This window comes from Chrysochloris asiatica, unplaced genomic scaffold (assembly GCF_000296735.1).
Source record: "Chrysochloris asiatica unplaced genomic scaffold, ChrAsi1.0 scaffold00340, whole genome shotgun sequence".
Taxonomy (NCBI): domain Eukaryota; kingdom Metazoa; phylum Chordata; class Mammalia; order Afrosoricida; family Chrysochloridae; genus Chrysochloris; species Chrysochloris asiatica.
Genome location: NW_006408858.1, coordinates 2639743 through 2651768, shown reverse-complemented (window position 1 = coordinate 2651768; position 12026 = coordinate 2639743). Strand labels below are relative to the sequence as shown.

Below are 12026 nucleotides of genomic sequence, written 5' to 3'. Positions count from 1 at the left end.
TTCCATGAATGTTTTCAAGTCCCCTTGTGTACTACGACAAAAACTGAAAAAGGAATAATTTTTAAAAAAGGAGAACACAACAAAGGGGTTTCATTAAGTTCATGCGAAAATGGAATTGAGAGAGAATGCAATTTACTAGCTGTTTGAAGGCCCCTCATATCCAGTAAAGTCACCAAGGTCCCATGAGGCCTGAAGCTTTCTGATCTTGGCTCCATTCGGCTTGTCCTGCTACGCTTTCAAGACCTTTGCATTTGTCTGGATGGATGTTCTTCCGCCAATACCTGCATGACTCCTTCCTCTTCTCTTCCCATCTCTTGGCCCCCTCACACAGTCCCCAACTCAGATAGCCTCCATCCCACCCGGCACACTCCACTGGTTTGTTCCGTCACGCTCACTGAGGCCTGCTCTGTGATACAGAGCCTGTCAGTGTGTGAGCAAGGGAAGCAGTGGCATTAACTCTTGGACCTACTGCTTTCTTATCCCTCCTCTGCCAGGCTGCTCCTTCCCCCATTCAGAGGCACTCTAGACAGATGAGCAAATCAAAACACTCTGAGTACCTTGCCATCCCCATATCTCCTTGGTTCTGGCTCCTGAAAACCTCTTGAATCCACCTGTCTCCTCTCCATGGCCAGCACTCGGATCCAAGACACCTTCGCCTATTGCTGGGACTGTCGCCAAGGTTGCCCTGTTTTCCCATTTCAGATTGGCCCCTGCACCTCACCTGGACACCGTGATCTGGCTCTGCCCACCTCTCTGGCCTCAATCTCACCCCACCCTCTCCTTTGGTTGTTACAGCCAGAGTGGCCTCAACCATTATAACCATGGCTCCCCAACAAGCTGTTCCTGCTAACAAGTTCTACCCCCAGGTCTCTGCAGAGCTGTTGGCTCCTCATTAAACTGCCCTTTCCACAGCCCTTCCCCACGGCTCTTTCCCTTGTTTTCTTATCCTGCTTATTTGCTTCTTAGCACAATACATACAGAGTTGACAAGTACCAGGTTGACCTAATTTGTTTGTTTGTTCATGTTTGCCTGTACCAGACTGTCAGCTCCACAAAGTGGATGGGATGGGGGGTAGGGGTTCATTCATCATCACTACTAAATCCCAGCTCCTTGTATGTGCAGGCATTTCTCAGTGCACCAACTGAACACTCCCAAGGTCTGGATGCTGAGGGCCCAGCACCTCTCAGGCTGGGATGGGGTGGGGGCAGTACCATCTGCTGGGGAAGAATGTCACTGCATTTTGGTTTATCGCATCCACTTCCACCTCCACCTCCATGTGTCCCGTAAGAGCACCTACCACTACTGTTGACTCCCACTGGCTCCCAGTGGAGCCGTGAACTGGGCCCAGTAAATCCTTGCATAGTTCTCGGAGTCGGAATTCAAAGCCTAATTGCAGAAAAAAAAAACACAACAGAAAAGAGGAACATGTTATGAAAAAGAAATGAAAATAATTTCAAAACTACGTTCGCTGTGCATTTGGTATGGCGGTTCAAGCTCACCAGCTGCTCCTCAGAAACCCTACATAGGGTTGCTATGAGTCAGAATCGACTTGACGGAATGTAACAACAGCAACATGGGTAAACCACTTCTTGAGTGTCTCTCAACCTGGGGCACCAGACTCTCCCTCACTCACCCCTCCTTGGACAAGCACTGGCTGTGCTGTCAGCTGGCGACCCCTTGACATGCTGGACTCACAGAAAAAAACAAGAGGGTGACCATTCTGTGATAAATTCTGCAAGGTGATGGGAAGACAAGGGGAGGGAGCAGGCTAACAACTGGTGTGAAGAGGTGATCCAGAAGGGTCAGGAGGTACGAAATGGAGAGGACAAGACCTCAGACAGAGGTGGGCACTGAGCAGAGGGAAGCAGTAGGCATGGGCCTGTCAACTCAGAGGTAAGAGACACAGCCAGATGGGGCCTCAATCTGAAAGGTCTGTCACCCTTGGGAGCAGCTAAGTCACAGGGAATGGATGAAATCACTCAAAGATAAGGGTGGAGAAACAGAGTGAGGAAGCTGGACTCCTAGGCATTTCAGACATGGATAAGGTCTTCCTTAATACCAACTCCTCATTTTATAGCTGAGACACCAGGGACGCAGGGAGAAGTGACTGGGGTGTAAAGTGGAAAAAGCAGGAGATGTGATCCCACAGATGGATGGTGGGACCTAGAGGGCATCATGGGGAGTACTGACCAATACCCAGGATGAAGCCAAGCAGAAAGGAACAGGAGAAGGAGCTTCCCAAGGGGAGTGGGGGTGGGGAGGTCCACCATCTGAGAGGGGAGCAGGCAGCCAGGGGTTGTAGGGGTCCCACTCTATGGCACCTCTTCCCTGATTCACAAGCCTGAGGGGTAGCTCACCTTCGTTCACGAGGTACCGTGCATAGATGAGGAGCCAATGGCGATATTCATGGCTGGACTGCAAGCTGAGTGCTGCTGCAACTTGGTTCTCCAGGTAGGCCAAGGTGGTTTCCTGCTGCACCACATGAGGCATGGAGAATAGCCGGGCAGCCTGCCTTCCTGAACTGCCGAGACCAGCAGAGCACACAAGGTGGGCAACGGGCACAGAAACCATGTGCCCCAGGGTGCCAGCTAGGAGCTGGCAGGTACCAATGACTCCCTGAGCTTGCTGGACACTTTGGCATCCCAGGAAGCTCCTACCCCAACTGCTCCAGACCAGATGAAGCTCAAGTCTCTCTACAACACCAACTGCCATGGGTCCCTTTGACCCAAGCCCTGACGAGGCTCCTGACTACTGCCTAACATGGATGTCCATCATCTAGAGCACTCTAGGGCCACCTAGGCTACTGGGACAGGGCCTGCATCTCAGCACTCTTGACACCCCTGACCTGCCAGCCCAGTCTGCCTGTGGGCACAGGGGGTGGGATTGAGGCCAGGCTGGGCAGGGCTGTGCCTGCAATAAGCTGGGTATCTCCTCAGGTCACGTACTTGGAGGTGCGTCCCTGGATGATGGCTAATGGCCCTGAGCACAACATGGCGTCCTGGGAGGGTAGGCTGCTCCTGAAGTCTGCACACTGGGCCAAGGAGTCCTGCTTGTCAGAGATCAGGTTCCTGCGAGGGTAGAGACAGGAGCAGAACTTAGGAAAATCAGGAGGCCAGATGGAGGAGGTTGGCAAGCACCAGCAAGCCAGCTCAGTCTGAGTGCCACTGTGTGGCAGATAGCTATCAAAGCCACGCAGGGAGGGGTGCGCAGAAAGTTATTGTCTCAAAGGAAAAACAACCTAACAATGAGGGCTGAGGACAGGGCTCCACTATCTCCATTCCTGAAAACTGAGGAGCCTCTGTGTGTGTGAAGGAGTCACCTCAGCAGGGCCACATCCCCCAGACTCCTGCCTGACACCAAGGAACACCAGGCTCTACAATGGCACCAGGTAGTGAGTTCCCACACCCTCCCAGGACCTTCACGGATTGGTTAGGAAAAGGTGTTTACATCCTTTTAAAAAATTGGGTGCCTTAGTGAATGCTCTTCAAATACAAAGGGGTCAATAAAGATTCTACACTCTTCTTAATCTTTCTTGTATTAGCAACCCTGTGTAGGGTTTCTGAGGAGCAGCTAGTGGCTTTGAACTGTTGACCTTGTGGTCCCACAGTGTCACACCATGAGTCTTGTATTATAGTAAACACATATAGTGTATTACTGTACAAGCAATGCTCATGTTATATGAGGGAGCTTCAAAATGCTTGTGGAAAAATTCCATTACCTTTTCATTCCATTTGTCCAAGAACTTTTTGAAGCCCCTCAATATGGTTTTTTGTAAACTGTGCAACTCCCGTGAATTTATTTTTCTGTGTGTGCTGCATGGATTCTATGTGTATGCAAGTTATTTTCAAGGACATGTCATATGCAGAAAAATACGGCAATACATATGGTGTGCAACTTGGGGGAAAGAGTGCTAGAAAGCAGTTGGTGGAGACTGTTTTATTTTAGCTCAGGAAAAGAAAGTTCCGTGTGAGCATAGAGTTGTATGCTTGGCAACACTTCACAGAAAAGGGGCTGGAAGGCCCAAAGACAGAGGCCAAAAGCAAAAGAATTTCTTGGAGCCAGTGTACTTGACACATCTGGTTAAGATCTTTGATGTCTAAAGAGATTTCACAGATAAAGAAAAGAGACAAGCTGCACAAAGGTTCCTTCTCTACAAGGCAGCATTAGATTCCTACTTCTTAACTGACAGGTGAGCAGGAAGTGCTGCTTTTCACCTATTAAGCTGACAAATATTAATTAGTGTGACTTCGACTTCCCTCTACCAATGACAGCTGTGGCAGTCAGTCTGAAATTCTACAACAAAAACCCTAAAACTGCTTACATGTCTATTCCAAAACAAGTGGCCCCAGGACACAAGTGCCCTTTGTACAGATGCTCTGAGGGCCCAGAGGCCATGGGCTACAGCCTCATGTGGATAGGTGGCATTGTGTCCTGGCAGTTTTGAGCTTTATTGTCTCCTGCAGACAGAGCCAAGCAGGGACCCAATGCTCAGGAGACAAGAAAACAGGACCAAGTAAAGATCCACCACCAGGACCTGGGTCTCTCTCAAGGGCACTGCCAGGTTAGAGGCTGGGATACTGGGGGAAGGGCTCGGGGAGGGCAGCTTGCTTACCACGTCGAGAGAGATGGATTAAAGCAGTAGGCCTTCCCATCGGACAGGTTCATCACTGGGATTCCATGCTGTGTCAGCAAGATTTGTGACACCGTCATGTCACTTCCTGGGGGACAGCACAGAAGTGGGTTCCGAGTGTGCTCAGAGCAGCCCTAGCACTGGCACAGGGACCATGGCTCCCTCGGCCCCAATCCCAGGCTCCTTAACGCTGACTGTGAATTTAGGGAGGTGAGCTGCAGGGCCTGGGTGTGCATCCTCCCCAGGATGAAAGGTCCCACTGCCTGACTGAGAGTGTGGGCCCACCCACGTCTCAGTGCAGCTCAGGGCCCGGTTACCTGCCAAGATGGAGTGGAGAGACTCTTCTTTCACCACCAGCACCTGTTTGTGAACGTCCCTGAAGAAGACAGGAAGCCCTTACACTCGGAGTGCACTGAGGTTGCTAACCCCACGGTCACCCACAGTTCTGTGGTGGCTTCTGCTCAATTCAAGGGTGCAGTGGGTTACTGACTGGAACTACTACTCCTTGGGACAAAGATGAGGCAGTCTGCTACCATTCAGACGACAGCCTTAGAAACCCTAAGGCTCAGTTCTACTCTGTCCTCTGGGGTTTCTGGAGCTGTGGGTTTTGGTCTGGTAAATATCTACAGCAAAGGACCCAGGCCACAGAGTCCCAAGGTCCACTGGCTTTGCCACTATCATCACACTCTGGAAAGGGCCAGGCTAGAATTGGGACCACACTTTTCCAGCAGAAACCTGCTTCTGTGGAAGCCCATCTATAATCTGGCATCCTCACTTAGACACTGTGAGCTGACACAGGTGGCTCCTGTCTCTTTTGCAGCAAGAGGCCGCCGCAGTTCTGCTAGCAGCCCTCCCCTAGCACCAGTGTCCTTCCCTGGGCATTAAGCTAGGCTCCCTGCAGCCTGCCTGCTCCACCCCAACTCTTGCTGGCCTCACCAGACAGAGAGTGTGGCCGCAGCCGTGAGCGCCATGACGTAGGTGCCTGTGCAGTGCAGAGTGGAGATTGGGGATGGCAGGAGGATAGGGGGGAGGAGCCGGCGGCCACAGGCGGAGAACACCGACAGGGTCCTCTTCTCACAGGCCACACACACGACATCGCTGGAAGGTCAGAGGAAAGACAGGTGTCACTGAGGCCCTGGAAGCATCCTGGAAATGTCCTCTCCTGCCCACCCGTACTGCTCAGACTTGCTAGGACACATAAGAACTGACCAAGGTGTGTGTGCCTTGCTCACCAGAGGAGTCACACAGAGCACCCATACAACTGTCTCCTGCCTACAACTCTTGAAGACTACAACAACTCCACAGGAGGTACCAGCTGAGTACTCAGAAGACCATTACCGTCTTGGTTGGAAGGGTTATGCTGCTCCCCGAGGAAGAAGCGTTTCACCAGTCTGTTGGGACACTGTCAAATGTCTCTCTCTGAACAACTGCAGGCCTCTTGGTCTGGTATCAGCAGTTAAAGCCACAGGTCTAGTGGAGGATGGAGCCTCAGACCTCAGGCAGCTAGAGCAGGTGAGCAGCCCAGCACAGTTCAGCAAATCCTGGTCCTAGCAGACCAGCCAGAGCCCTCTTTATACCACTTCCATTTTGCTCAACTAGGACCAGGGTCCAGGTGATGGACCCTCCCCCACCCTAGGCTCCCAGAGATGCTGTGGGGGTCAGGCTGCTGTTTAGACGTCTTTGTTGAGAGGATAAGAGATCACTGAGCAGCAGCTGGCAACAGAAGACACTTGAGCAATATAACTCATCTCTAGGGGTTAGAGCCTTCCTCAAGCCAGCCTGTGGCAGTGAAAGTCACCACTCTGGGGCTGCAGTGTTAGGGAGCAGGCCTGCTGGCTGTGTAGGAAGAGGCTTCCAGGTCACCAGACTGTCTGCCCCTTCCAACTGCTGTATGGGAGGCCATGTGGCTGTACCTCACACCCAGCTATAAACACACTGTCTGCCCTGGGTCCAGGGACAGAGGGGGACCCATGGCAATACCCAACATACAGGCCTCTCTGCACATAACAGGGGAAGGATGGGGGCACCTAGGGCCCACGGGAACTCTCACCTCACAGGTAAGGCCAAGTTTTCAGAACTTGCAAAAGTATCTTACATTTAGAAAGCAAAAAGTCATTAAGAAGACAAGAAGAAAAACATCAAAATGAATGCCAAAAGAGACACTGAAACTTGCGCTCCAGTGTAGAGATGCTAAAGTGAATGGAAAAAATGAAGAGATAAAAGAGCTGAACAAAAATTTCAAAGGTCAGCTCGAGAAGACAAACAAAAAAAATTAAAATAAAGCATCTTACTTTTAAACCCAAGGTAAAGGATAAAGGGACTAATGAAAATAAATGTGTAAAAGTGTGATACAGTGAATTATTTAATATCTCTTCTAGTCATAGTCTTTGTAAACTCCCAAATAACTTTTCTGATAGGTCTTGATAAGAGGAAGTAGGGAAGATTCTGATGGGTTATATGATTAGGTTGTCAGGGATTGTTAGCAGGGATAATTGTAAAATTAGTAAATTTTGCCATCCTGTTGGATAAAAAATGAGCCATCTCAGAAACTGAGGGGGGAATCTTGCTACTATCAAAGAAGAGCTCTGGAGTGTGTCCTTGGGACCCCGAAATCCCTGTGCACTGAACCTCCTCAGCCCAAGATCAGAGAGCAGTGAGAAAAGGGGAAGAGCAGAGGAGTAACAGCAGCAGAGTCAAGAACCAGAGCACAAGATAAGAATGGTGGGCTTCTCAGTCCATGGAGCAAGTAAAGCTGATTATTTCTGGGGTAGGAGAGTGGGGTGTCTCCAGGCATTTAACTGAGAAATTAGAGATGAGTGCCTTTGGGCTGAGGCTTATAGTAGAGTAGAGTGCCCTTTGAGAATTTATCAACAGCACTCAAAAAGCTCTGTAACATTGCTGGAACAGGACAGATGTCAACGGGCCTGTGGCTGAGAGGCCAAGGACCACAGAGGTTCACCTGGAGGAATGGCTGAGGAGACTGTCCTGACTGGAAAAACGATGCCTGGAGCATTTTCTGATCCTGCATTGTAACCTGTTAATTTCTGTAATAAACCCCATAACTGTGCACATGGTGCCTGAGTTCTATGTGGCTATTGCAATGAAGTATTGAACTCAGTTGAGAAGAGAGTGCTACAGAAAGGATGGTTGGTGCCAGTTTTTACAGCATATCTAACACGTGGTGAACTAGGGCCAGACAAGCTTGGGATCATCTCTCCAGACAGGAATAGGAGCAAGGCAGAGCCTCATGCAGCCCCAAGGCGCACAGGGAAACACAAGGCTATGAACTCTGAAGTAAGGCCACCCCTCAAAGTTCAGAGTTAGGGAGAGACAGGACTGGAGGTCTGGCGGACAGCTGGGAACCTGTTCAACCTCCCTGAATAATTGGAACCCAAGATTTTAAGAAGCTGAACCAGATACAAAATTCAAATGACTTGGTTTCAAATCCTGGCTTGAGTGACCCTCTATGCCTTTGTTTCCAGGGATAAAAATGCCCACTGGGTTGGGAATGAGGTGACAAATGCACAAGCTCGACCTGGGGCTCAATCAGTGTGAGCTCTGTAGGAGCCAGGCACAGTGTGAGAAGGCTGTGCTGGGCTCAGGCTCCTGGGCCCTTACCAGCTGCCAGCAGCAGTGAGGATCCGGCTGGTGAGCACCGTCTCCCATTCTTTCCCTTCCCGGTTACACTTCAAGCGGCTCAGCTTCACACCCCCTACAGCAGTCACTTCATTCTCCACCTCAATGTACATGGAGGGGTCGGAGCTCACCTGGAGGGAGAAAAGGGAACACTGAGTCCTTCTAGGCAGCAGTGAATTTTCTCATATGTGATTTGGGGTCAGGTCTTTAGGCAGGTAGGAGATAGAGAGAGGCAGACCAAGTAGGCCAGCCAAAAGAGTAGGGTGATGGGCAAGGCAGGCCAGAGATCTGGATGTGTGTTTCTCCAGGGCAGGGAAACTGCCAACAACTGGTTTCCAGGTTCTCATCCAAGTGACTAAACAGTCACAGAGAATCAGTGCCAGAGTTATAAGACCACAATATCCTCATCCAAACACTTCACTTTACAGGTGAGAACACAGAGACCCAGAGAAGCTAAGTGGCTGTCTCAAGAACACACAGTAGGACTTCCAGCCAAAATGGTGACGTAAGTCAGAAATACCACACTGTTCTCCTAAAGCAAAAACAAGAGAATCTAAGAGAAACAAACACAGAGGACAATCCTGAAACCTTGAGCATCAGAGAAAGGATAAAGAACTAGAAATGGATTGAATGAGCAGACAAGAAGAGGTGGCATGGAGTGCTGACTTGGCCTGGCACAGCATGGCCATCTTGAGACAGAGACAGCAGCATTCTGGAGTGAAGAACGCTGAAGGCAACTTCACAGAATCTCCAACAGGACACAGAATAACCTTGTACAACTAACTGTAGGGAAGTGAGGCCCTGATTGCTGGTTGTAGCCACACAGGCCATACCTGCTGCCCCACCCACTGGGCCAATGACAGGCAGTAGCCAGCAGCCAACCCACCCTCATCCCTCAGCAAACCAGTGGAACAGACACCAATGCTCACACACCCAGCCACTACCTCACCCTCCAGGAGGGCCCCAGTGCAATTGAGGAGTAGACTGCCCATGCCACTTACAAAGATACATCAGAGAAAAACGTAACTAAAAATCAGGAAACAGCAAACGCAAAGTAAATAAAATGTCTCAGCACCAACAGACAATATGAAATCATCTAAAGAAACAGGAGAAGATGATGCCACAAGTGACCAAAATAAAGAACCAAGAAACCTCTCTAAGGAAAAAAGGATAATGTAACTACCTGATAAGAAATTTAAAAGACTTACAAAAGTGTCTTCAAAAAGTGCACAGGAAAATGGAACTAGAGAATAATGGAGTTTTCCCATGCATTTTTTTTGATGTACCTCATATATAAGAGATCAAGGAAAACATGCAAAACTCTAGAATAATTCAAGAAAACACAACAAAATGGTCAACTGAAACCACACTAAAACAGCAATTAGAAATCCAGACGATTACCACTAAAATTTTAGAAATAGATAATACATAGGAAGGACAAAAGAGTACATAATCAATGGAAGGTAGAATCAGTGAAATAGAGGACAAATCCCTTGATACCAATCTTGTTATGGAACTATCAGAAAAAAAGAGTAAAAAAGGCCAACAGTCATGTGGACTTCTGCTGTGGTGCTATAGGATCAGCACTGGACTTCAAACCACAAGGCTGATAGTTCAAATTCGCCAGCTATTCCTCAGAAACTCTATACAGGGTTGCTATGAATCAGAATTGACTCAATGGCACAAAACAACAACAGTTATGTGGCACTGTAGGATCAGCACTGGACTGCTAACAACAAGGTTAGCCTTCCAAACCTACCAGCTACTTCTTAGAAACCCTATATAGGGTAGCTATGAGTCAGAATCTACTTGCTGGCACTTAAAAACAACAAAAGTTATGACAAGGTCAGCGGTTCAAACCCACCAAGCAGCTCCTTGGAAACCCTATACAGGGTTGGTATAAGTCAAAACTGACATGATGGCACTTAACAACAAATAGTTATGTGGGACAGCATAAAGAGGAGTAATTTATGTATGATGGGAACCCAATAACAATAAGAGACAAAAACAACTAAAAACAAAACACACAGAAAATTCTGAAAGATTTACTGGCAGAAAACTTCACAAATATCATGAAAAGACATCAATCCAAGAAGCTCAACAAACCCCAAATAAGATAGATTCCAAAAGAAAATCACTGAAACTTACTATTCTCAAACTTTCCAAGACCAAAGACAAAGCAAGAATTCTGATGCTTGAACAGCTTGGAATAAATTGCTACCTACAGAAGTGAGTCCAGTCCTGGTGTGTCATTGTGGGCTAGCATGTGTCAGACTGCCAAGTCGTTTGAACTGCAAGTTCGGTGGTTCAAGTTCACCAGCTGCTCCTTGTAAGCACTATACAGGGTCGCTGTGGGTTGCAATCGACTTGACGGCACTAGCAACAACACAACAACAACAGAAGTAAACTAGTAAGACCAAATTCTGATTTCATGGCAGAAACTATAATACCTTGAAAGAAAAAAGTCGTCAAGAATCATATATCCAGCTAAAGTGTCCCTCAACTACAATGGTGAAACTAGGATATTCTCAGATAAACAGACATTTAGGGTATTTGTGAATAAACAAAGAAACAAACAAGTAAACATTGTAAGAAAGACTAAATGGAATCCTTTAGCATGATAAATGGAGAAAAGATTGAAGTTGTCAAAGACTTCAAAGTTTTGCTTAGATTCACAATCAACACCCATAAAAGCAGAAGTCAAAATACTCAAATGACTTATTCATTAGGCAAATCTGCTGCACAAAACCTCTTTAAAGTGTTCAAGAGCAAAGATACCAATTTGAGGACTAAGGTGCCTCATATGCATGTGAAAGAATTGTTAGGAAGTCTCATTACCTCAAATGCATATGAAAGTTGGACAATGAATAGAAGAATTCAAGTATTGAATTCCAGAATACTGGAAGTACCATGGACCGGAAGAACAAATAAATCTATGTTGGAAGAAGTACAGCTAGGATGCTCCTTAGAAGCCAGATGGCCAGACTTCGTCTTTCATACTTTGAATATGTTATCAGGAAGGACATCAAAGTGGAGAGTCAGAGAAAAGAGGAAGACCCCCCCAACAAGATGGACTGGCACAGTGGCAGCAGCAACAGGTTCAAGTGTAACAACAATTGTGAGGATGGCACAGGATGGACTATGTATTATTTTGTTGTGCATAGGGTTGCTATGACTCAGTACTGACTTAATGGCACCTGACAACATAACATTGAAAAAAGGGAATCAGAGCTCAACTTGCAAATGAAGACAAGTTAAAAAAAAGAAGAAATAAATGGTGTAAAGATAAATTCCAGGATAACCACAAAGGAAATTATCAAATTTTCCTCATTAAAATAAAATTATTTAAATACAGTTGTTGTTGTTGTTGTTAAGTGCCGTCGAGTCGATTCCGACCCATAGCGACCCTGTACAGGGTTTAAGGTCCGAGGGTGTAAATCTTTACGGGAGTAGAAAGCCTCATCTTTCTCCCGCGGAGCGGCTGGTAGTTTCGAACCGCTGACCTTAAATACAGTAAACAAGTACATAATCAATAAAACAAAGGAAAAGAGAAAATCCATAAATTAAAAAACTCAGTGCAGTGAAAAATATGCATAATAAAGAAATCACTGGCATCACAAAAAACTCAGCAAAATGACAACAGTAAATTTTTATCTGTCAATAATTATACTGAATGTAAATGGATTAAATGCATAGTCAAGAGACAGTGGCCATAACAACTACAGAATGACGTACATGGCAGCATCAACCTGAACTCAGT

General features: G+C 47.4%; 1 protein-coding gene across 1 annotated transcript in view; it reads right to left on the bottom strand.

Annotated features, from left to right (window-relative positions):
• Positions 1 to 1183: 1183 nt before the first annotated feature.
• Positions 1184 to 12026, bottom strand: part of LOC102815817 (protein HIRA-like) — a 121200-nt gene continuing 110357 nt past the window's right edge. Inside the window, exons 18-24 of the mRNA XM_006875850.1 lie at positions 8249 to 8397; positions 5567 to 5728; positions 4948 to 5006; positions 4613 to 4718; positions 2946 to 3068; positions 2358 to 2521; positions 1184 to 1386 (exon numbers count right to left, since the gene is read on the bottom strand). Coding sequence (XP_006875912.1) covers positions 1184 to 1386; positions 2358 to 2521; positions 2946 to 3068; positions 4613 to 4718; positions 4948 to 5006; positions 5567 to 5728; positions 8249 to 8397 — 966 coding nt within the window. The remainder of the gene's footprint in view (positions 1387 to 2357; positions 2522 to 2945; positions 3069 to 4612; positions 4719 to 4947; positions 5007 to 5566; positions 5729 to 8248; positions 8398 to 12026) is intronic.